Source organism: Mastigoproctus giganteus, chromosome 8, assembly GCF_048544385.1.
Source record: "Mastigoproctus giganteus isolate SK-2022 chromosome 8, ASM4854438v1, whole genome shotgun sequence".
NCBI classification, from domain to species: Eukaryota; Metazoa; Arthropoda; class Arachnida; order Uropygi; family Thelyphonidae; genus Mastigoproctus; species Mastigoproctus giganteus.
Window position 1 is genome coordinate 34,837,173 of NC_143582.1, and position 27,306 is coordinate 34,864,478.

Below are 27,306 nucleotides of genomic sequence, written 5' to 3' on the forward strand. Positions count from 1 at the left end.
GTTAGCTTCTGGCGTCTGTATATATGCTGTTGGCAGAATTTATCCAGGTCGATGGCTAGATTGTTGATCAAATCTACCGTGTTTTCTGGGAACATGCGTCCCAGGTCTTTCAGGTTGTTGAAACTGATTCTGAGTCGGAGCCTTGGGTCCACTTGATTTCTTCCTGCAATTCGGGGAGTTTTTATCAGATAAGTGTCAACCACCTGCATGATGCCAAAGGGCCTCCATAATAACCTAGCAGCAATGGGCCTCACAGAGAACCCTGGAATTCATGGAATTCCAGAAAGCCACGATCCTAAACACCTTTAGAAAAATCAGACAGTTCCTCGACCAATAAGAATAACTTGTTACGACGACCACACCACGCACCTAGTACCAGTACCCTTCGTGGAATCCGAAAAAAAAAAAAAAAAAAAAAAAACTAAAAGGAGAAGGAGATAATAATGATCAAACGGGTTCAGTATTGCTGTTTTATTTATTTATATTTTTTTCAGTCTCTATTCAAAATCAGAGACTGAAATTAATGGGGAACTTTTAGAAATCGTAAAAAAAACCCTTCTAATTTAGTATATTTTTAACTCGGTGTAGTGATATATCGTTTGGGTCCGTGTAGATTTTGTCCGATACGATTCGGCACAAACTATTTCACAACCGGTAGGAAGAGAAACCAAGAAATTATAATTTAAAATAAGCAACAGATTATGGATATAGAGCGCTCCAAGACACAATTACATGGTTATGCGGTACGGCATCTGGGTTAAAATATTGAAAACATCTACCGCATTATCTTTTTCATATTTGGTTATCTTACAGTTTCCGAATAGCTCCATTTAGGACATGCGGAAACAGTCAACAAATTCACTGGCAGACGAAAGTCAAATTACCTTTATAGTTTCTCACATGACCTATACGTCACGAAACCTGATTTTAACGGACTGATATTAGTGCGGCAACGGCAGACGGCAGAAGTACTAACGAAAACACCGTTAGAAAAGAAAAATGATACTTAACTGCAGTTGGAGTTCCCTGTCTGTCCTCTGTCTTCTTATTGGAATCCCATACGCATATAATCTCTATGATGAACCACCGAAAAGTGCGGTGTGTAAGTTGCAAGGAAATAATGTGGAGGGTATCGTATATTTTCACCAAGAGGTGAGAAAGATTTGTTTCATATAAACTAAATTATAATTTTACATTAAGTAGTTATCGCCGTTTTTTCCCTTAAAAAGATGTTTGTATATGTGTATGATATATATAGAGGCACACACAAAATTTTTATTTTGTATGTGTAATTAACAAATATATATCTTTTTTATTCCTATATATGCGCAGTGCATGCGTCTATAGAAATAAATGTATAGAGGTAAACTAAAATTACATTTTAATTGGGTTAAAATAATAGCGCATCCATCTCATTATTTTATAATTTTTTATTTGTTATTTTTTGTATTTGATTATCTAAAAATTGTCAGATAGCGCCACTAATAACATCCGGTAACAAAACGGGAACAAATTCGCTGGCAGACGAAAGTTGAGAGTCATAATGCGAAGTACAGTTTTTGAAAATAATATGAAAAGATTGATGAAGAGGAAAGGTTTGTTTTATTTATAATTATGGTTTTGCAGTGCAGTTTGAATAACAAAACCATTCCTGTTTTGTATATTTTTAAGGCTAACTTTCTTATTTACTTTTGAACGGTATTTAAATCAACTAAGATGCGAACTGTTAAATAGAGTAAAACGAATAAAAGGCAGCAGAAGGTTAAAAACTTATAATTACTGGTCTGTCGCGGTTTTCAGAAAAAAAAATTAAATATTTTATATGAAATAGAAAATTAAATATAATAAAATTAAATTATTATATTTAATATACTAAATAATGTATTAAAATTAAATATCTATATAAAACCTAAGACCTATTTGATATATTTTTCTACTTATATGCTTCATGGATAAATATTTGTTGATGTTGCACATAAATGTTTCATAAATTGTATATTCATTATTTCTATATGAAAACTAACCTCCTTCAAGGGAAGGGGTTAGTGGTTAGGATTGGCACAAAGGCGCACCAGAAGGCATGAAAGAAACTACAATGAGGATAAATTTTTTCTTTGAGTTTTAAGCAGGACTCTTCTATACTTGCTCAGGAAGGTATTCAACCACTGTAGCCGGTACTACTATTTCCGTGGAGGCCTACCAAGTGACCTCAGCTATTGTTCCTTTTTAAATATTGGCCCTTGCGTAATATAACTTGCTTACTTTAGATGTAATTGCATTTAATTAGCAATGGCCATGACTTTATATAATTAAATATTGGTCTTTTGAAACAACTCAGAAAAGGAAAAACATAATGATGCATACCACCCATTGCAGCATTGATCTCTCTCTCTCTCCAGCAGCCATGTAAAAACAAAATCTTGGTTTCTCAAGGTGCTTTTATTGCAGGCATAATAATTTCTGATTTTTAATGAATCGTTGATGCTTTCTAACTCCAACTTTTCTGTACAATTCGTTGTAGTTACGGTTAATGCTGCTTCCAAGGGACGCTTAGTAATCAGCAGCACTAATATGTACCCTTGGTGCTACTTTCTATAGCATTACAGGTTTTCGAGATTTCCCACTGTTGGATTTTTACCTGTCACCTTTTATATTAATAGCGTTGGCGAAAATATGAAACTTTTAGTTCAGAGAAGAACAAGCACAATTCACAGGATAGTTTGGAAAAGACCACGATGAATAAATAAATAATAATAATTAATTATTTGAACGTCCTGCACTACGTATCAAATTTTTTGTATATATATTTTTAGATGTCTTCAAAAATAGCAAACTGAAAATAAATTAAAAACAGCAGATTATCGCTTGAAGAACTGAAAAGACGTCTTGCTTTCGAAGATATATACAAGTGTGTGTGTGTGTGTGTGTGTGTGTGTGTGTGTGGGTGGGTGGGTGAAAAACTTTGGAAAGGGAAAGGAAGATAGAGGGAACTTATGGAGAAGGGTCACTAACAGAAAGAAAACACCCAACGACCATAATTGTATTAATGTATAGATAAAAGTAGTTGAGAAGAGAAAATGAAAGAAAAAGGAAAATAGGGAGGACAAAGTGGAAAGATGAGAGGAGGTATATTAAAAAAGTGAAAAGCATAATAAATAAAGATAAGAAATACTATATTTTAAACGCAAGATATAAATATATATATATAAGTATATTGACGTATATCGCATAATCCTGATGTCTCTTCAAGTGTCAACCACCAGAATTGCACGAAAAAACTACAATATAGTGGCCTCTGTTTCTAATATAAAGTACATGCTACGGCAAAGTAAAATCAATTTAGGGAAAAAAGGGAGAGAATAAATATAGAGTAGTCCAAAGTAAAAATACAAGTAAAAAGATAGGTATAGTATAAGGGAGAATATATAAAAAGCCGGCGTGTAATTTACGGTTGACACGACAGAGGAACAAAAGAAAAAAAATATATAGACAGAAAACTTTTCGTGCAGTTCTGATGGTTGACACTTGAAGAGACGTCAGGATTGTGCGATATGCGACAATATACTTATATATATATGTGTGTATATAAGTATACAATATATATATATATATATATATATATACTGTATATATTTCTGAACCCATCAATTCTAAAAATTCTTATATTACTAGAATAGTTAAAGCAGTAATTTATATATATGTGTGTGTATATTTAGCTGCTGTTTAGCCCTGTAGAATAAAGGATAAATCCTAATTTTTTGTCGTATGTATAAACGAGGAAACGCGCGGCAGTCAGTATGAAATTGCTGAAAGAAATGAATTAATAGAATAAATGAATTTTTCTCTTTATATGCAATACTTTGTAATGGCTTCAGAGGTTTAGATGAGTTTACAAGAATATTACCTTAACTTACTGTATAAAGTGATGCGAAAATTTTTTGCTGTTGCACCTATTTAAAATTTCTCTACTGGAAAACTCACCACTCGGCGACACCACAGCTACATAAACGAAATTTCTGAAGTGCAGACGTATTCATGATATGATTATCATGAAGCTTCCAGAATTCGCTGCCTTCAAATCGAATTCTAGCGAAATCAATAGAGTTCGATTGTGCTGTGACCTGTTTCCTTCTGGATGCCAGTGCCTTTTTCCTCACAAGACCTGAAACTACTTAGACGCAGTCAACAGACAAGAAAACACGTGTTGCCCTAGTTAGCAACAAGGAAAGTTTTCTATTTGTAAAATATCTAGCTTGACAAAGTCTGTGACTTTGTCAAGCTATTCCAAACTATTCCAGAATTTACAAACGGTAAATTCTGGGATAGTTTGAGAAATAGCTAATTGTCAAAAGAAATGTCAAAAATCACTCGTGATTAGTGTTTCTGAAGAAGAAAAGAGAGAGAGAGAGACTTTAAAATTGTCCCCCCCCCTATATTTTTACGTAATACTTCTGCCCGAAGCTGTCCTGCACGCAACGAATGCTAATGATCATAATGCTGCTGCAAATATTCCTTGGATCAATGTTCTATGGAAGCTATTCGATCGGTAATCTCGTTTCAGATCTTTTCATGTCATTTGTACATCGACCCTTGAAGTGAAGTAAGCCTTCAGGTTTGAAGACGAGTCTTCCTCGTTTAAGAAGGTCAAGAAAATGAAGGGTACTAAGTATTGAGGAAATTTTTCAGAAAAGCCAAAAGGAATACATTATTAGAACATTAAACTTCCTGTTCAAATGCATATTTGTATGAGGCAGTCCAAAGAAGTGAAGCCTAATGTACTATAATCTAATATTTGTTGTTATTTGGTTTTTAGGAGCATTAGCAACTAAGGCCATATTGCTCCGGGAATATGCGGTGGTCATTCCCTGACCTTTCCGCATCCTCCGTATTTGGTGGTCACGGGCTCGAACCCCGGTCTAATCAAGAAGCGTGTACTACGCACTGCTGCTCCTGCCCACCTGGCTACGGAGGCGCCATATAATCTAATAATTAAACATAGAATGATAGAAAACGATAAATAGATGAAAGCAAGAGACATTTTTTAACTCTCATCTTTTGATCTAGTAAAGGCTGGCCATCATAATATAATTTTGTACTGCATCGCTATCGAACGCAGTATGACCCTTACCGGTATAGAAATGGTTTCTCTTCTGTCACTGTGCTTATTACCTTATTACAAGGAAGTAGAGTGTTGGACGGTGGGGGGGGGGGAGAGAAATTAAACAAGTGAAACAGCATTCCCACTGAAATACTACACCCTCGTATGTCGTTACTGAAGTACCAGTGGCTTAAGATCCTTTCGATATGAAATTCCACCAAAGATAATTTTCCGTTATAATTTTATATTATTTATAAATATTATAAGATTATAACGGAATTTTATTAAGTAATGTTTAATAAATATTACATTACCATACAAGTGGAATATATAATAATCTTGTATAATAACACTGGACAACAATGAAAAATATTTTTTTCAATAGAAATAGGCAGGACGGAATTCACCAGACTCACAAGGATAACCAGTAAAGTTTAAGCTAACCCTCAACCAATATAGTCACGTATTTGTTACGAAAAGCTAATAACTGGCTCTTGCCAATATTAGCCTAATATATTCGTAAAGCTGATTTCTCATGTGAGTTCTGGAATCAAAAGGTTTTTTTTTTTTTTTGGTCTTGCTGTACTGGTCCGTTTCCAACAGTTTCTAATCTGTTCTATTCTTTACTGTTCCCTGCATGTCAGACAGATATACATCGAGTAGCCACTTGATTAGATACACCTACTCTACGAACAATGTTCTTGTAGATTAGCAAGAAATTTGATTGTCACATTTTCTGTCTGGTGGTCGGTTTCCACAAGAATACTATTCGTATTTCATTCCGGACTTCTGAAAAAGGGCCATTATAGTATATACCTACACTTTTTATTAAATAAATTTTTGCTTATTCTCTAGACTGCTGAGGCCAAGAGAGTTTACAAACTCATCATGACTGCATAGAAATTGAATTTTTAATGGCAGCCGAATTTTAAGTGTCACAATCACAATTGGCCGCGCATTTTTGTGGCAATGTATTGGTTCGAACCCGTAACCTCTTATTTTGGAGGATGCACGCTAAGCAGTGCAGCTTCGAGAACCGATGGCGCACTAGACTGTAAGGACAGAATTCATGGAATGCCTGGTTCCTGGGAAACACGACGCTGTCACCCGTCTCGCTAGTGGAAGAACCCACCGCTTGGCAGGTATATAGGTACACTGCATCACTACATTCACGTAGACGGTAATTCGATGTCAGTATGGATAAACGTCGTGAGTTAACCGACTTAGAAAGAGGGATGATAGTTGGTGCCCGACGCATGGGTCTCTCTATCGCGTAGGTGGTACAGAAATTGCACTATCCCCGTTCGACAGTATCAACAGTGTATCGGGAATACGCCATTTCCGGAATTTGTGGAGAAAGGTGGTGGATGAACGTGGCCGTCGACGTCTGTCTCGCATTGTTTCAGCCAACCGGAGAGCGGCAGTGGCACAAATCACCGCCAACTTCAACGAGGGAGGTGCCAAAAACGTCTCCACCAAGACCATCAGGCGATCATTAGCCGCAATAGGTTATGAGAGCCGCCGACCCACCTGAGTCCCATTGCTAACACCACGACACAGGACTCTACGCCTTTCTGGACGAAATAACATCGGCATTGGACGATTGTAGACGGGTCTCCTGGTCCGATGAGTCCCGTTTCCAGTTATTTCGAGCGGACGTGAGGCTGCGTTATCTGTCGGAAACCGCACGAAGCTATGCACACATCATGCTATCAAGGAACTGTTCAGGCAGATGGACGGTCAGTAATGGTCTAGGGCGTGTTGAACTGGCAGATGTTGGGACCTCTGGTACTCTGAACTGTCCAGATTACGTGTCCATCCTTGCAGACCATCTGTATTCCTTCATGGTCATCGTGCATCCACAGGGCAATTGATCTGCGCCTCCCCACAGAGCCGTGATGACTAGAACATTGTTCGAAGAGCATTCCGCAGATTTTACCACCATGGAATGGCCTCCCCATTCACCGGACATGAACCCAGTGGAGCATCTTTGGGATGCTGTGGAAAGGTCCGTTCGAACTTTGGATCCTCCACCTAGGAATGTGACGGAATTATGGCCAGCGGTGCAGGAAGCATGGATGGAAATACCTGTGGAACGCTTTCGTGAACTGGTGGACTCAATGCCTCGCCGTGCGATGCCCTTATCCGGGCGAAAGGTGGGCCTACCCGTTACCAGGTAGGTATCCCATTATTTCTGTCCACTCAGTGTAATTCACTAACATCGTTCATTACGTGTTCGTACAGTGTGACATAGAACAGGTAGCCAGTTGTGTAGGGATGCTGTGTGTGTGTGTGTGTGTGTGTGTGTGTGTGTGTGTGTGTGTGTGTGTGTGTGTGTGTGTGTGTGTGTGTGTGTGTGTGTGTGTGTGTGTGTGTGTGTGTTTAAAAATTGAATCCTAGGCCCATTTTTACCTTTGTATTCTAATTTAATACTTAAGATGAAGCCTGACAGTCGTTGGCTGGGAAACAACCTGTGGCTAGATGAAGTGCATTGTCATCTCCACTGATGATATCAACCACAACAATCACCTTGGCTGATTGAAAGCACCAACGATTATCTAGAGCAGTGGTTCCCAACTGTTGCGCCGCGACCTTTTTCAAGTATTCCGCGAGATTAGGAAAAATTCCATTGAGTTCGATTGCAGTCACTATTTCGGTGTGCCGTTAATATTCGTCTTTTAACTTAAAGTGTGACTTGAGTGACAAAAGATTGCGAACCAATTCCAAAAAATGCCGAATGCTATTTTATGGGTTCTTCATGATCGACGTGGTGATCCACTGAAAAGCAACGACGAAAAGTCTAGCACCTTTACTAACAAATCACTCGCTATGTTATGACATGGAAAAAATTTCAACACGTGATATGCCGAATTAGAGCATTTTAATGCGAGGATGTTAATGTTAAGTAATTAAACATATTGGATTAACTGCGAAATATCAAGAATAGACCTTTATAATTATATCGGAGAATTAAAATCAAAGTTTAAAGAGTTGTGGAGTGAAGTATATATCTTTTTTTTTACTATCCGTGAAGGAATAACATCCACTTCCTGTTAGTGGTACGTTTTCTAGTTAAGTTTTGTCATTTTATTTTCACAGTAGCGACGAAAGGCGCTTCCTTCTAGTTATACCTTCCACTGGATTTATCAAGCCTGCACTGCCGGTTCTGACAGCTCACGACTTGTACGACACCTTTTGAAACGTGCAGAAAACGTTCTACAGACTGTAGTCCGCAGCTTCCTGTCTTTCCCTGCACATTATTTTTTCTCTTGACCTTAATCTAGTCTTGTAGCGTTCATATTTACAAGTCGACCTTTGAAACCGCGCGCTCTCAGACGTGGTTTTCCTTTTGTTCGCCCCAGTTTTTATTTTCCCATGTCTGTAAGTGGCTCTGTTAACGCGTGCCGTCTTTGAAGACCTGGTAATGATAGCCCCAAAGTAGGACAGGGAGAGGGAGAACCTTTCTGTGGATATCGCCTTTTTAGATAGCAGACTAATTTCAAAGTTCCGTGATAGTGTTCACTAAATGGCATACCAGAAAGCGAAGAGAGTTAATCCTTTTCCTCAGGGTGTTTTGACTAAACAGCTAGTAATTAACGGGCTACTGCAGCTGATTACATCATTCTGGCTAACCTATATGCGGTAGAAAATATGCATGTATATTATACTCGTATAAGATGTTTGAAAACTAAAATGTCTTTGAGAAACATTTCACACAGAAAGAATAATTGCAGATAATTTTAGACGTAATCCTTGCTTTTTAAGGATATATACATAACGCTTCTCAAAGAACTCTTATATTATTGATGTCCTAATTAATGCGCAGTCCTAAAGAATGTTTCTTTCGTTGTCTCATATGTGCGCAAATTTAATCATTCTTTAATTATTTAATTGACTTTTAACTGATTCTTTATATTTCGTGCTAATTAATTTGTAAGAAATTGAATTCATTTACATTACATCCAAGGATTTTTTCAGTAATGTGTTTATTTTAATCTATTGTGCGAATCTGCCCTGGCGGGTAGCATAAAAGTTATAATCACCATTTTTCTACGCTGGGTGAAAGAGGACTGTGTTCGAATCCCGTCAATTACGCGAGGAATTTTCATGTTTTTTTTTTTTTTTATCACGGCGCGTGGCTGAGTTAGTCGGTCTCTTGCGAGAGTGCGATGTTATTTTTTTCTTTCGGAGACTTGTGTTTTTTTTTTTTGGTCCAGCAAACAGACTGAACAATACATGCATTGTTTTTTACTGAAAACCCCAAACACGAAAGGTATCAAACCTATAGTACTTAATACCGTGCATGGGCTGAAGGAGATGTCACAAACTTTGTTCTGGAGACTCAATGTAGGTTTCACCACTTCAAGTTTCCAATAAGGAAAAGTGGTAACATTGCACCTGTTCATGAGAGTCATCTACCACCTAGTTGTTAGTATTAGTATTATATTACTGTTATTATTATAGTATTATATATTATTAGTGTCATATTATATTAGTATTATTGGTGTTATATTATATTAGCATTATTGGTGTTATTATATTATTATTATTAGTGGCATTGATTAGTATTAGTAATAGTAGTAATGTTCATGGGTTGAAGGAGATGGGGGGGATCCGGCAACTTTGCTCTGGAGACTAAACATGGGGTTCACCACTTCTAGCCTCCAATAAGCAAAGTGGTGGTATTGCACAGGTTGATGAGAGTCATCTACCACCTAATTGTTAGTATTTATAAGTATTAGTATTATATTATAAGTGTTATATTTGCTAGAAGAAAAACCGAGTTCCGGGAGATAAAACCATGCAACTTTCCTAGACCGACTAACTCTACCATGGTATGAAAGAAACTGATAAAAGTTCCACTGATGGAATTCGAACCCTGACCTTTTTCACACTGTGAGAGAATGATGATTATATCTACTGTGCTATCCGAATGCTACTCTATTTTCTTATACTCTCCTCAGTACTTCTTAATTTTTAATCCTATCTGCCCATTTCACTCTTTCAAGCCCACGCCTACAATGTTTGTATTATGTATTTGTGTCCTGAATCCAACGGTGTCACTGGATTTTCCCTAGTGTCATTTTGGGAGAAATTGTGGATTTTATGTTTTTGCGTATTACATAAGTACGTACCAATACATAAAATATAAGGGTAAGCAGCAGCCATTATCAATCCATTGCAGGATGGAAGCCTCCTCAACAATTCTTTTTTTTTTTTTTTAAGTTGTTGGCGCATCGGCTTCTGTGGCCATAATGCACCTCCCAAAGTTTTTGCATTTTACTCTGATCCAAGCCGTGATTCGAACCCGCGACCTTTGGGTTTCTAGGTAGGCACTTTACCCACCTGGCTAGCCCGGTCGGCCTCAACAATTCATGTTGAGGAAAATGGACCATAATCTGCCACGCTGGTCCAGTGTGGGTTGACAGTTCGTATTTAGCACTCAGGGGCTTGAACCCCGGTCTACTCAAAGAGGGTGTGCTCTGCACTCCCGCTCTTGACCACTGGGCTACGAAGGCCCTTACATACCAATAATTACGTAAGTACCATATATAGGTTCGAAGCATGTAAAGCCTAAGCTTTGGTGGCACAACTTTTCCAGTGTCTATGAAGACTATTTTTTGGGATGCCTTATGGACGATCAAGACAAGTTGTGGGCGCCTCGTTTTCGCCGTAATAGCTGCAGGTCAACATTCAAGTAATGGTTTCGTGGTATTCGTAAGCATACTGTATATCTTTTGCTATACCTCAAATATATAGAGATTCCACAACCACCATGATGACTGCTACTTTTATGTGGTGGATATATCAAAGTTTAATCTGCAGATCGAAAAGCTGAAGTGTATCCCAACATACCATTTGCTTTAGATCAGATGCCACACAATGAAGACTTGCCAGTTCCCAATCTATCTTTCAAAGAAGAGTCTACAGATTTGGATGAAGGATCTGTGAACAGGATAACTGAGATCACATATAAGAGGTCTGTTCAAGTAAAGCACTGCATTTCCCCAATCAGCAAGAACTGGGTATACCAAATCCAGTGGAGAGCTCCTAACAACTCATTTAAAAGCGTGGAATCTACTGGATCTCAGGTGCAAGACTTCCACGTACAGCAAAGGACATCACTTATGTACATTTTTACGCTGTTACAGAATCTCTGTGTTATTGTTTTTATTTATTTATTTTTTGTTCATTATGAGAAAATTGGTATTAGTCACAATTCAGAAGGGTGGCGTCTTTTCATTGACATTTCAGGTAAATGTTTGAAAGCTGTGTTGCTTCACAATAGGATTATACAGCAGCGATTCCTGTTATTCACTCTGTATTTGAGATTACGGAAATTTGAAGCATGTGCTAGGGAAGATCCAGTATGGCCAGTATAAATGGGATACCTGTGGAGATTTTAAGGTGCTGTGCTGAGATTCCTTCTAGGTTTGCAAGATGGTTTCACTAAGCTTCCCTGCTTTACCTGCTTTGTAAGTCAGGGCAGTATATCAGCCATGCTACAGAAGAAGAGAATAGTTTGCCAGAAATGGTTTGCAGTCTGTTGCACACAGTTTTGCAAACAATTCCTTGGTTCCAAGAAACAGTCTTCTGCCATTCCATATCAAGCCGGGAGTGGTGACACAATTTGTTAAAGGACTGGATTCCCAAAGCGATACTTTCAAATTTAATCCATCAGAAATGATGGATTAAACTTTCATAAAAAAATCGTAAAAGGAAAACAGATAAACATGCAAAAAACTTTTAGGGTTAAACTTCCTTTTGTTCAAAGCGAAAAGAAGTCCTCTTCTCTGCATCCTACCCACTATAGAATTCATTTAGGCTTAAATTAGTATCTGTTTGCTATAACTGTGACTTCTCTAGTATTTATTTCGAGCCACTATATTACCTGGCGAATAATTACAGTAAACTATACCCTAATAATTAGTATTTTATTTTGTCCCAGATTCACTGACGTGAATACCCAGTTAACACAGAACCATGGGCGTCTCCAAAAATTTTCATTGGTATGGTGTTGGTAAAGTTATTTCGTAATTATTCCTCAGAGATCATAGGAGTGATAATTTTCCACCGACGGTTGATTTATTCCCCTCCCCCCACGCGATCGGAGACGCCCATGCGTGGAGTCGTTTACTTACTACAAAAATGATAAATGACTAAGGGCAAATAATGAAAAGAGAAATCAGGAAACGGAGTGAAGACCAGTTCAGAAAAGCCAGTCTGCAGGATATTAATCAGCCACCGCCCAGGTAGCGGTGATATCGACGCATTTTATTAGCATGTAACAATGATTAGTCTTTTGTTCCGTGCGGAAGGAAAGACATATTCATGCTTACCCAACCGAAACCGAACACTTAATGATTCGCGAACACTTATTTGTATGTCGACCGAAGCAAAAAATGGACATCATTAAAAACACCGAGTCCTACTTGACATCCAGTCATAATACGGATTACTGAAGTATTTAGTATGTCTATGATTATAAGGCCTAAACACTATATGAAGGTTTTTTTTTTTTTACTTTTGATTACTTTTTTTGTCCATACTGTTGGGTATGAGACGTGGTAACACAGTAAGATTCTCATTTCATTTTATGGACTGGGGATAGATGTAAAAATCAAAATCGAAACCAAATTCCTGCTTGAAAATTTCCTTGGTTTCGGTTAGTGTAGTCATAATAATCAAGAATTAATTAGATATATTTATTATAATAACTAAATAAATAAATCTCCCTTACTGTAGAGAGCGATACGCATCTCTGTACGCCCTTCAGGACCCAATTCCCTAGAGATTTTAACATGCCACTGCCAAGGCAATAAGATGCTAGAAGGGATCTTGATTCTATCCTTGCTACGGAGGGCTCACACAAGTGGTAGATACCCCAACTAGAGGCGATAACATCTTAGATCTACTCTATCACAATTTGGACACCATGCATATAATGTCACCTTTCTTTAGTTTCCATTCAGATCACATCCCGATCGCCTGTGAATTCTTGCTGATGCAAGGGCTTGATGCAAGTTATCACTTCCGTCAAGCTAACCGACAAATTACGTCAAAAACAATCTTTTCAGTTGAGTATCTCAAACCTGAAATAATTCTTAAATGCCTAACAGAGTTTAACTGGCAGAATCTATATACCCTTCCTCTGAAGGAAACTTTATCCTACTTTCTCCTGCAGCATAATCAGTCCGTCTTTCCAGTGGTAGGGCCCACGAGCTACCTAGTATTTTCTAATTTCACCATCTCCAGAGACCAACTGATTGAGATCATAAAGAAGCTGCCGCTAAAGTCAGTAGTAGTTCCAGGCTGGTTTCCGCTCTTCATTTTGCAACTATGTAACGTCTACATTGTCGATATTCTGGTGCATATTTTTAATCAAATTGTCATTAGCGTGGATCCTCCAGAAATTTGGAGCACATACTTTGTGCTCCCAATACCAAAATGTAAGCGTCTGAAGGGACCCAAGGACTACAGGCCCATCGCCATCAGCTGTGGATTACTGAAACTCTTTGAGAAGAGTTTCAGGAATTTTCATTCCATTCACCCTGCGCTAACAGATCATTGCTTCAACCACAGGTCTCCCAACCTCCACACGGTAATCAAAGGCAGATCTACTTGTACCAACCTGCTTGACACACTTACAAGAATACAAAGAACTCTGAGTAGCCGAACGCAATTTGATGTCGTCTTCTTCGATGTGATAACAGCATATGACCGTGCCAATACTGATGCATTAATACATACACTGTTGTACCACTTTATTAGGTACACCTACCTAGTAGCCTGTTGAGCCTCCTTTAGCCTTCAAAACAGCCTGAGTTCTAGGCATGGATTGAACAAGATGCTGAAAACTTTGTGCAGGAATGGAGTACCATGCAGACATGAGTTTGTCACGTTCCTCTGAGATTCGACGGAGGTGTAGGCCTGCAGCGAATAGCCCTTTCCAACTCACCCCAAAGATGTTCAATAGGATTCAGATCTGCGGACTGAGCGGGCCACTGCAGCAAAGAAAAGTCATTGTCATGTTCCTGGAACCATTCCATAGTGATTCGGGCTTTGTGCACCGGCGCATTATCCTTCTGGAAGTAACCATCTGACTGAGGATAAACTGTTAATATGAACGAATGCACTTTGTCAGCAACGATGTTTTGGTACGATGTGGCATTCAGACGTGAATCTATGGGTATCAATGGACCCAATGTGTCCCAAGAAAACATTCCCCACACCATAACACTGTCCCCACCACCTTACACAGTAGTCGTCAGACATGACGGGTCCATGGATTCATGATGTTTTTGTCAAATTCTGAGCCTGCCATCAACATAATGCACCAGGAACTTCGACTCGTCAGACCAAGCAACTGTATTCCAATCCTCGATAGTCTAGTACTGGTGTTGCTGTGCCCACAGAAGGCGTGCTCGCTTGTTCTTTATTGATAACAAAGGTACGCGAAGTGGCCGTGGGCTGCTGTAGCCCATTCGCAACAAAGTACGACTAGTGGTCCGTTGCGATATTTTGTTCTGCGCACCAAGTTTGTATTCTGACGTGATGTGCGACATTGTGGCTCGTCTGTTTGCTTACACAATTCTAGCCATCCTCCTCTGACCTCTCTCATCAGTAAGCGATTTTCTTCCACAGGAGTGCCGTTGAGAGGATGTTTTCTGCTCGTTGCACCATTCTCGATACACTCTTGAAACTGTGGTGCGTGAAAAGTTCAGGAGAACTGCCGTTTCAGAGATGCTTTGTTCAGCACGTCTTGCACCTACTACCAATGCCACGTTCGAAGTCCGCTAGATCACTCCTTTTCCCCATTCTTGCTACGGTTTGTGTGCTTAACTGATACTATAAAGATTGTTCTGCTGCATTTATATCCACAACTGTGGTCATGTCACTTGCAACGTTGTGGGACAAACCATTTGTGTGCACAACAGGGGTGTACCTATTAAAGTGGCAGCACTGTGTATGTTGGATTATTAATTCAACGTTACTGGTAATGCACTACGAATTTTAGAGGCAATTCTAAAACCTAGACGCCTTATAGTTACTCATCAAAACTACCAATATAGACGCCCGGTCACTAGAGGAGTACCTGAGGGGTGTCCTTTCCCCCTTACTGTTCGCTGCAGCTTATCAACAGACTAGCAATTAGTCTAGACAAATTCTGTGACTCAAAAGTATACAGATCGGAAAAACTGCAAGAAACCTTCATGTGGATGGAGCTATGACATCTACTACCACTGAAAAAGCCCGAGAAACCAAGGGTCCAGGTTCGCTCCTGTCCCTTGCTCCTAAATTTGTAAATTTGTTTGCTGTTAAATCTACTACTTAAATTTGTAAATATTTCTTATTTATGGCTGTTAATTATGTAAGTTGAGAACTTGTGAAATCTACTGTTTGTTAAAATTGATTTATATATTTTATATATAATTTAACTATGTTTGATTATATATAATGTACGTTGAGTGATCACTGAATTATGACCATATACCTAATACTTCATAGGTCCTCCTTTTGCCCACAGTACAGCAGCTGTCCGACGTGGCATTGATTCAACAAGATGTCGGGAGGCATGACCAAACAAGTGTGTGTAATGCGGTCAGCAATGCAGGTATGGAGGTGATTGCTGTATCCAAACGCCTGATATGCCTTTCCATAATGTCCCACAAGTGCCCTATGGGATTGATATCGGTGGAGTTCAGAGGCCAATCGATATGCTGGAAGTCAGAACTGTGTTCCTCAAACCATTCCTGCACAACAAGTGCCCGATGGTTCGGTGCATTGTCATCTTGGAAGACATCATCGCCATTCGGGAAAAAGTATAACATAGCAAGGTGTACATAGTCAGCAAGCAGTTGACGATAGCGGAATCTGCGCGCGTAGCACAGTGGTATCGTCACCGTCCTCCCCACACCGGATGGAAAAGGCCCGGGTTTGAATCCCGTCGACGACGCGAGGAACTTTAGGGGGCTTTTTTCACTCCTTGGCTGAATTAGTCGGTCTCAGGCGTAGATAGCAAGGTTTCCCCCCCCCAGAAACTGGGGTTTTTTTCGTCCAGCAAAACAAGCAAATCGATCAGAGAACACACGCAATTTACAGGCATAATACATATATGGGTATATGTAAGAGGTTACGGGTGGCCCTAATATAATAATTTGAATTGAATTTTTGAGCGGAGACTAGTGATACGTTGTTCCACATGCACCAGGGGTCTAAGTTCCTGCCAGTGAAACATGCCCCACACAATACTACCGCCTCCGCCTTCCTGGTCTTTTGATACCATGCATGATGGATCAAAAGCCTCATGTTGTTGACGCCAAATCCGTACGCGACCATCCACGGTGCGGAGTAAATAACGTGACTCATCCGACCAGCACACCTTCTTCCAGTCTTCTAACATCCAACTTGCATGCTCTTTGTACCAGGCGAGTCTTTTACGCCGATGAACCTTGGTTAGGAGAGGATGCCATAGGGGTAGTCTGCTGGTGTAGCCCATACGTGCGAGCGTGCGATGCATGGTCATGCCAGATATTGTTCTGGGTTGGCCCATGTTGATTGGGTAGTCAACTCTTCAACAGTGCTGTGCCTGTTTGCCTGTACGAGTCGTCGGACCCGGCGCTCACCTCTAACTTCGACCTTTTGCTGACCTTTGCAGTTTTGCTGTTGGGTCGTTGTTTGAACCCCGGGGGCTCACATCAGGTGAGTATGGTCTTGGCACACCCAGGGTCCTGAGCTGAATATCATCATTCTTATTTTTCTTGGTGATTCCTTTCTACTTTTTTCTCTCTCTCTCTCTCAGGGTAACGCAGGGATTTTTTTTTTTTTTTTTTTTTTTGGCTGGTGCAGCATAAGCCACAGGCTTCCTTGCACCATATAGCTAATAATAATAATAATAATAATTTATCAATTTATTTATCAAGAGAATTCGTTTACAATAATAATAATAATTTCACGTCAGTCCTGGTACACTTTAACTACGGTGCCTCTCAAACACCCCACCAGTTGAGCCGTTTGGGAAATCGAGGCACCAGCTCGTCGAGCTCCTACAATCTGTCTTTTATGAAAGTCTGATAAATTCTTCCTTTTACCCATCACGCTCGGAATTTTACTACCTGCTGAACCACTAACACCTTATCTGTGCTACGTAGATTGACTAACTGCGCACTGTCGTACCTCATGTATTCAACGTATCGCATTCAGTTTTCATATTAGTCATAATTCAGTGATCACTCATTGTAAATAATTAATCGTATTACGGATCGCCCTCTTGGCTAAATAGCGGTGTAAGGGATGCAGACCATATTTATTGACTCAATAAATTGATTTTAATAATAATAATAATAATAATTATAATAATAGGGGAATGATGTCTCAGTGGTTACGACACTGGACTACCGGTCTGATGAAGCGAACGCAGCTTCATCACGCTGGGAGATCGCTATAATAATACAGGTAGCCCTCGATTTACGTCGGGGTTAGGTTCCTGGGGGGACAGGCGTAAATGGAAACGGCGCAAATGGAACCCTTTATATAATGGAGTCAATTCGAAATCACAGGGTTAGGTTCCGCACCAAAAATTTTACGTACCACTTTGCATCGATTGTTTTATTTTATTAGCAATCTTCATAGTTGTAGTAATAGTCGATGAAGGCATATTCATAGCCTTAGACACATTATGGCCGCTTTCATCAGATTCTATCCTCCGAATATTGTATTAGGATTCAATTAGCTACTTTTACCAGACATGGCGTGTCTTTATTCTATTAAATTAAAAACTTTATTACACGATTGGAAAAAACTGCACATGGCTATCGCGATATTATTATTTAATTTATTAATAGCACAATTAATAAAAAAAAAATGTTAGCGTAATAAATTTCCGACACGTGTAAATAGCGTAAACAACAACCAACAGAATGCTTTACCGCATGAACCTTTACTACCCGCATCTACGAGTGGTTACTTTGAGGGCGGGAATCTTTCTCCTCGTCTCTGATACGAATGCGCTAATTGCTGATTGGCTCAGATTGTCCTAAAACACGTGAACAGTGCACGATACACAGCACAGTATGATGCCGATAAATTTTGTCTGACCATTTTAAATTTTCAAATTATAAAAAATTTGCAAAAAAAAAATACAAAAATAAAAAAATAAAAAGTGATCGGCGCTATTGTGAATCGGCACAAATCGGACCGACGCGGGCTACCTGTAATAGTAATAAAATTAGAATAATAATAATAATAATAAATAAAATAAACATCGCGAAAATTGCTCCAGCGGACCTACCTTTCACAAGGATGGAGTGAGGGCTAAGGCGCCGTCTGGTGTCATTCCCAAGAAGTGAGACAAGGAGTTCACCACTACTACTGGACGTAAGCCGAAGCTAAACAGGTCCACCTCCATAGATGGATGATGTCGAAGAGAACTAATAATTATACTGCATAGTGTGGTGCAGGATAAAGTCACTGGCCTTAGGCAGAGGAATCGATTCGAAAAGTCGTAGACTGTCTCCCGAGGAAGACAGTGGAACAAATGGCGCTGTCCCCCGTATGGCTACCACAAGAGAAGGGCAAGCCTATCCAGCCTCACCAGAGGTGGACTGGCCATAAGACTTACCGGGGAAACCCTGGTGTGCTGGAGCCCGATGAAGGCCGGCGTGATTTTCAATATTGCACTCTTACCTCGATACATTCTATTTGTTCACTAATATATGAAAACTAAATGCACAAAAATCATAACAAAAATATGGATCTTCCTTATCCACTGTAATATACGAGTCTAGTCGTTTTGAAATGTTTTGTTCTCCTGTATAGTAGTCGTATCAATGCTGTTAGAGTTTGTTTGATAAAAGCAGCACCACCAAGTTGCCATTGCGGCTAGTGGCTACCATACAAATGTACATATTGATACAAGGTAGTCTGACTGGCCACTGTGGTGTGGTTATGACAAGGGCGACTTCTCGGTACAGTATGTGGGGGAGGCGGTGTATAGGTTTTTTGGACGCCACTGAATTGTAGAACGTTAATCCCTTTAGCTCTAATTTGTGTTAATTGGACCACCCATGAATTAACAGTTAAAGGGATTAACATTCCACAATTCAGTGGAATGTTAATCCCTTTCATTCATTCCACAATTCACAATAAAGCTTTATCTTTATGATTGTGAAGCTATCCATAAACTATCCTTACGATTGTGAAGCTATCTAATATGGCCATAAACATTAGTATGAGGCCGCTACAAGTTTTCCCAAGTAAGAATTTTCGACCCAGTCCGCCTCTGAGCCTCACCAACTGGAAGTGCTTCCTGCGCAACTGCTCTAATGACCACCAAGGAAGGAAGAAAACGTCGACGCGTGAAATGGAGCATCGAAATGAATACGTACATCATGCGAGCATACCACGAAATAACCAAGCTAGAGACTGATATGGCAATATACAGGTGGAGACTACATACCAAGTGGTTGTAACAATGACCACTCTGTGTACTTGGTAGCAATACCCGTCACGGGGTGGAACTCCCCAGTCAGGAAGAATTAATATAAGAGCAACAACATAATAATAATAATCGTGACAGGTTGGCGTTATATCAATCTGAAAGTCTACAGGACGAAGAAAGAAAGCATTGTAATACAGAAAAAAAATCGACAGACATTTGACGAAGTGATCAAGGACAGCAGAGTAATTGTTAAACAGATTGGAGACAAGTTTAACCTTCCAATCGGTGCAGTTTCATCACTCTGCTCATTATTCGGAGGTTGTGACGCTACGATTTAAGAATTAGTGAATTTTTCTGCCATCCATTTTACCATTTGTGGTTTCATCCAATTTGATTTTGTTTCCTTAGATCAAAAATGATTTTCTCATACAACCCCTTGGTCGGCGTTTTTGAAAGTATTCCTAAATCAGCTTTCGAATTAATATGTGAAAGTGAACTCTACGTTGGGAATGATTTATTAAGTCTGAATAGAAAGCCTTGGAAAACCTTACTTACAAAGGTAAGTTTCGTTTGAAGGCAGGTGTTCCCCCCAGAGCTATTGGTCCCGTTACTTTGAATGCTTTGCCAGACATCGGCTGTAAAAATAATGAACGCTTGATGTCGCAATGGTATATTGGACTTATATGTCTTCCTAATTTTATCAGAGTACTGTCCTTATTTGCTTCCCCCACGGGACTATTTGCTTCCCTTATTTGCTTCCCCCACGTTGCTATTGTAAATAAGCAATGAAAAAATGTCTTTATTGTAATAGGTGGATGATACGAGTGAGTTTCATTGTTGTATTTAACTCTTCACGGCATTTCTACAGGTTCAACACGAACAACGAATGCAACAGCAATTGTAATACTAGAATCGAGAGCTGCATGCTGCATACGATACTACACCATGCAGCTTGAGGACCGCTGATGAGCAAAGCCGTATTTACCGAGGGACAGTTGCTCCATGGCCCGAAAGTCATGACGGATTCCCGAAACATTGTGATTACTGTTTGTACGGGGAAGGGTTCGTGAAATTATTTTAGTGCCTATAAAGTTCTTTGGTGGCGCCTCCGTAGCCAGGTGGGCACGAGCAGCAGTGCGTAGCACACGCTTCTTGATTAGACCTAAGTTCGAGCCTGTGACTACCAAATACGGAATATGCGGAAAGGCCAGAGAATGACCACCGCATATCCCCTGAGCAATATGGCCTTAGTTGCTAATGCTCCTAAAATCCAAATAACAATAACAACAGTCTATAAAGATATGTGTGCCAGGGCCCCACACAACTGAAATCTATCATTGCAGATGACAAGTTTAGGGAGACGTGGTAAACAAATTTCGTCAATTTTCAAAGACATTGTCTAGAGGAATATTAGAGAATGAAACTGGTTGCGAATTAGTGTTCCTCTAGCAGCAATAGAAGTATCTACAGATTGGCCAGAGGGCATAATCCGCTTTGAATCTATTGTTTTACGTGGCATCTGTCGGTAGTAATGCAAAACAGGATTCATCGGAAAATATTACAAGTTTTTGTTACTCCAATAACCACTATCGCCGTTAACGACATCTGTTAATTGAATAGTGTTCCTTTCACATATGAGTGGTTTGCAAAATGCAGTACTGCTCTGTAGAGCCATTTGTCTCCTGTAATGTGGTGTAAATTTACAGAATGTGGAATTTTACACATTGTTGCCTTTCTATTTTTGCTTGCGACATGGAAAAGGTATCTTCAGCCCTGATCATGGTGTGTTGTCTTTTAATATGTCTGCTGCATATAGGAATGTAAAATTCTCTAATATTTTGGTAGAGCAGTATATTTGAGTTTTTAATATAGTTAGGGAAGGACGTTACGTGTTTTTTTTTCCATTAAGATTATTACTATATTTAATACCACGTGAAATTAACATAGTTTATTAAGGTATTCGCCTAAACTACTATACAGTACATTAAGGTGACACTATACAGTACTACTACTATACAGACTACTGCACAGTACGTGTCAGGTATCTTCCCGATATTCATCATCAGACCATGCTGTTGAGGGAACAAAAAATAGAAAGGGTTACAAATTTGAATATGTTACAAATATAATTACCAATATTACGATTACAATTATAATTACCAATATTTTTGATTACAATTACCATTACAATTTTGCTAATAAACAATTTTAAGTTTGTTTGAAACAATTCATTATGAGCAAAATTGTAATGATAATTTTAATCGTAATATTTGTAATTATATTTTTAATATATTCAAATTTGTAACCCTTTCTATTTTTCGTTGCCCCAAAAGCATGGGCTGATGATGGGTATCGGTAGGATACCTGAAACGTCACCTTAATATAGTAGTTTAGGCGAATTAATAAACTATATTATTAAATTCACGTCTTATAAGAGCGGTATTAAATATAGTAATAATCTTAATGAGTCTTTAATATTATAACATCACATCGTAAATTTGCGAATAGTGCAGGAATTTATAGAAAAGGAAATGTCATAGTCTTCATATCATAGCACAATATGGCACTAGCAAGAACTGACTTTCAGGTTATTACGCTAATACAATAGCGCCTGTGTAATTTTACCGCAGTAATATCTAAAATGCTATGACTATTATATATATATATATTTTTTTTTTTTTTTTACAGTCATCTCATGAGACAACCTACATCATTGGTGAGATCTACGGTCTAAAACCGGGTCTTCACGGATTCCACGTGCATGAATTTGGAGATCTAACCAAAGGTAAATTAGAACAGAGTTATTATCCTTTAGAATGGTCGACAACCTTTTTATAATATGTTGTTATAAATTTTTCTTTAGGGCACGATCGGAGTCGCATTGTATTGGAAAGATACTGGGAAAAATCTTGAGGATTTTGTAAAGGTCCCCCTGCAGTACACTTACGGGTGTAAGAGATGTCTTTTAGAGGTCTAGGTTCATATCTCACCGGAGATGGAGGAATTAAAATCTGCGTAAGGTTTTGGATAAAACCCTTCCCTTACTCTTCAGCTTCTGACGCCCCTGTAAGAATAGCGCCAGGGTAACTGCCCTGTTAGCCCCTGCCTTAATCCGGCACTGTATGTCTGTAAATTCCGTTGTTCTCTGGTCGATTTGCCTGTTTTGTTGGACGAAAAACCCACAGTTTCTGAGGTAAAAAACTTTGCTCTCTACGCCTGAGAGCAACTAACTCAGCCACAGAGTGAAAAAATCCCATTAAAGTTTTCGCGTCATCGACGGGATTTGAACCCGCAGTGTGGGAAGGACGGTGACGATACCACTGTGCTACCTGTGCAGACTCTTTAATCTACAGGGTTAAATAATAATAATAGGCAAGTTGTTACGACGCCGGACCACCAATGAGATGGATTCGAGTTCACATCCCGTCATGGAAGGGAAACAATCGCGAAAGTCGCTACACCAAACTTGCATCCCCCACGGTCGAAGTGATGCCTGTGGCTGAGAGTAGAAATATTAAATATACTGCATCGAGAGTGCACAAGATAAAGTTACTCGTGTTCAGGTCTTAGGCCTGAACACGAGTAACTTCATCTTGTGCACTTGATCCCTTAGGCAGACGGATCGATTTGAAAAATCCGAGACAAGAACCGAGGACGACAGTGAAGCAAGTGACACTGTCCCCCCAGTTGGCAACACAACTAATGGGCAACACTACCCAGCCCAACCAACTGGAGGTGCTTCCGTGCAACTTCTGTTGTGACCATCCAGGAAAGAAGTTTGAATGCATGAAGTGGAGCACCGAAATGAATACGTTCATCATGTGAGCATATTATGCAGTAAGCAAAGTAGAGACCAGTATTACAATGTACAGGATGAAACTATATACCAAGTGGTTGGAACGGCTGGCACTGTTTTTTTTTTGTCTCCATCCAGGAAGCTCTGGCGACCCTGGCGGAGACAAGCCAGAGAATAATGGGCAGCCCGGCTACCTCCTAGTGGTGTGTGCGGGCAACGTGAGCCCACCATGGGCCCTGCGGCCAAATGCCAGGACACACAACAGAATCTGACGCAATGTCATATACAACACACAACACTTTTCTGGCATTTACAGTAATACTGCATTTCTTCACAGCGTACATATGGTGCAGATGTGGGAAACCACAGGTGGCACCTGACCCTAATACTATGCACAGAACATACACAATTTATAGACATATATATAGTGCAATATGGCCTAAGTTGCTGATGTGCCTAAAACCCTACAACAACCAACCAACAAGAAGTACCACACCTTGTACACGGCCTACATCGACTACAACAAGGCCTTCTGCTCCATGGCCCATAGCTGGCTGACAGAAACGCCAAAGATCTACGAAGTCAACCTCACAGTGAAACTTCCTGGAAGCAACCATAACGAAATGCAGGACCACCATCAAGGTTGAGAACATCACGACCAAACGAATCCCCATCAGGAGAGGAATATATCCATTACAGGGACATTCCTGAGAGCACCATGGTTCTGTCTCGCACTCAACACCCTGCTTAATATTAGGAAGTATGGATATACCCCAGAAGGGAGGAAGAACCTGTATACCCTCTACCACTTGATGTACATATATGATATCAACCTCTAGGCGGCAATCGAGAAGCAACTCCAACGGCTACTCTAGATTACCCAAGAATTCAGTACTGACATCAGGATGGAATTCGGACTAGACAAATGTAAGACCCTTGGGTTGAATCAGGGAAAGCCAGTTGACTGAAACTACCAGATGAAGAGATTGAAGCCATGCTAGAGTGGAAGACCCACCAGGTATCTGGGAATGGTGCAAGCTAAACACCCAGAACACAAGGAGATTAAGGTCCACCTGGCTGAGAAATGCCATCAGAGACTTAGAAGTATGCTAAAAGTAAAACTAAATGGAGGGGACACAGTTAAAGCCATAAACACCTATGCAGTCTCCATACTAACGTATTCCTTCGGGATCATAGAGTGGACCAACACCGAGTTTGGGGAGATCACGAGGACCAGGACAGTGATGACAAAGAGCCGTCAACACCATTTAAAAGCACCCGTCGAGAGAGTGATCATAGCCACCAAAGGAGGAAGGGGTTTTATAGACCTCATCAAACAGAATAATGCGATTGAGAACCGGAAGGATTACTTACAGAAAAATACAGCACCAATTTACCAGGCCATAAGGAAGACAGACAAGTGGCACACCCCGCTCATCCTAAACGAGGAGACCAACCGCCCAGACGGAAGAGACGAAAGCAGAAAGATGAGGCACTCCATGGCAGACTACATAGATAAGTTAGCTCCCAACGCAGGGTTCACCATAATGAACACAGATTTCGCGAATCCCACTGCACCCAATAAACATCGATTTTGCAAAGATCAATATCCATAATAAACATTGATTTCGCAAAGATCGATGTATATATTCGCTTTGACATAAAATCAGTTGTGTATTTGAAACATTAACTGCCCACGACAGTAACAACGATGCTCTAAACTCTCCTGGTCACATGTCATCTCCAGAAGAACAGTGTTCCTCGAGATCGAAGCATTCATGTTCGCCATCCAAGACCAGTAATCATCACCAGGAAATACATAGTGGACATAAGGGTTTTTGGTCAAGAGGCACCAGTGGTTGCCCTCAACGCCGCTGTCAGCTCTCTTTGTGTTGATGTACAGTACTCTTTAAATGACAGAATGCGTGAGTGATGTGTTTTAATATTGTGTAATGTAGGGTTCTGTTGTTCTTCTGGCTGGATTGTTTCTGGCCGCCAAGATAATACATCAGATAACAGCAAAGAAATACTACCTGATCCAAGAAAGTATACCGTGTTACAAGTACGAACCTCAGGCCATATTAGAGACCCCTATCCACAAGCTGCACTGGGACGATACCACATGCCGCCGTAGCCTAGTGGTCAGGCGCGTGGGTGCATAAGTATACGTGCCTTGAGTGACCGGGGTTCAAACCCGTGACTGCTGAATACAGTGCTGTTCTTGTATTCTGTCTATCTTGTGCACTCCTCTGACCGTTTGGTCGTCCCGGAGTATAAACAGAAAATTTATTTTTATTTTATAATTACTGACAAAATGATCCTGCCCAACAGTCCGGACATCTCTCACTGACATTTAGGGCATGGGGAAGGGATTTGTAGAAGAAAAAAAAAAAAAAAAAAAAAAAAAGTTCAAATTTCTGCCACCAGGGGAGAAATTGGCACTGTAAACATGAGATGGAATACTTAACTTAGGATTAGATTTTAATATCAGAACTTAGAAATCTACAGACCAACGTGGGGAGGGGCACCATCTTACATGAACACTACAGTCTCCAAGCATTGCCTTTCTTGCAGAGCCGTAATAATAATGTGATCTGTTAGAAGAGCGCAGTACTGTGACTAGTTACCGTACACCTTACGGCGGGGCCATGAGGTGTAGACTCTTCAAAGAAAAATGGTCCGATTATAAACTCTGCTGTGAATCCACACCACTGTAACGTATGGACTTTGTAGTGGTCTTTCATGCATGGCAGATGGGCTAGAAGTTCCCATATTCGGTAGTTTTGTGCATTTACAGCCCCATGAAGAGTGAAATGTGCCTCATCCAACCACAAGATCATTCAAGCCGATGTATCGTCAAGTTCCATACGAGCCAGAAATCGTAGAGCAAAGTCTATTCGTTGTTGCTGATCACAAGACTTTAGTTCTTGCACTACGTGAATCTTGTACGGGAACCAGCTTAAAATTATTCGAAGCACTTTACGTACAGTAGACCAAGGAAGGTTCAAATCTCTTGAAACACCTCTGGCAGGCATTACTGACTGGTAGCGTTTCGCATTCTAACCTGGAGGCTATTGCAACCGACACTTCATTTAGTACCTCCGTTCCAATACGTGGTCGTCCCCTGCCTGAAATTTCATCTAACTGCCCGGTCAGTCGCTTCAGATTTCTTTATTAGTTTTCGAAGCCCCACTGACGTCAAAGGTCCTTTATGCAAACCTTTAAGTTTCCGATATTCACGCGTTGCTGCAGTAGCGTTATTATTATTTTGGTAGAACAGTTTTGCTAAAAGAGCACATGCCTTTTTTTAAAAGAGCAATAATGATTTTTGACGGTGGCGTTGGCCTTTCTGCTTTTATCTAACAGGATGTCATTTGCGTAAGCAGCATGTCTTGAAGTAAATGACAACTTTTACATATGAGCAGCGCCGTTTCCCTACACAATTACCCCAGGTCTCTTTCATTCTCCACTACCCTGAGTGTAACACGACCCAGTTGGTACATTTCTCTGGAGTTACTGCTACCCATATGATGGAGGATTGTCTCAGCCCATCTGCCCAAATTCTCAGGGGCCTGTTGAAACAGCATGCTGTCATTACTGTTATTAACAACCCTGCCAACCATTGTATCATCTGCAAACTTTGACATTAAGCTTGATATATCTTCATCAATATCATTGATAAATATACAAAACAACAACGGGCCCAACACCGAACCTTTGGGCGCCTCCGTAGCCAGGTGGGAAGGAGCACACGCTTCTTGATTAGACCGGGGTTCGAGCCCGTCACCACCAAATACGGAGGATGCGGAAAGGTCAAGGGAATGACCACCGCATATTCCCGGAACAACATGGCCTTAGTTGCTAATGCTCCTAAAAACCAAAATAACATAACATAACATAACATAACACCGAACCCTTGGGGACATTGCTAATAACCATTAATAATATTACTCCACGAAGAGCAGTGTCCAT

At 40.1% G+C, this 27,306-nt stretch overlaps 1 protein-coding gene across 1 annotated transcript in view; it reads left to right on the forward strand.

The window, feature by feature from the left end:
• Nucleotides 1-959: 959 nt before the first annotated feature.
• Nucleotides 960-27,306, forward strand: part of LOC150081440 (superoxide dismutase [Cu-Zn]-like) — a 71,704-nt gene continuing 45,357 nt past the window's right edge. Inside the window, exons 1-2 of the mRNA XM_090379297.1 lie at nucleotides 960-1,152; nucleotides 22,227-22,323. Coding sequence (XP_090235423.1) covers nucleotides 1,000-1,152; nucleotides 22,227-22,323 — 250 coding nt within the window. The 5' untranslated portion in view covers nucleotides 960-999. The remainder of the gene's footprint in view (nucleotides 1,153-22,226; nucleotides 22,324-27,306) is intronic.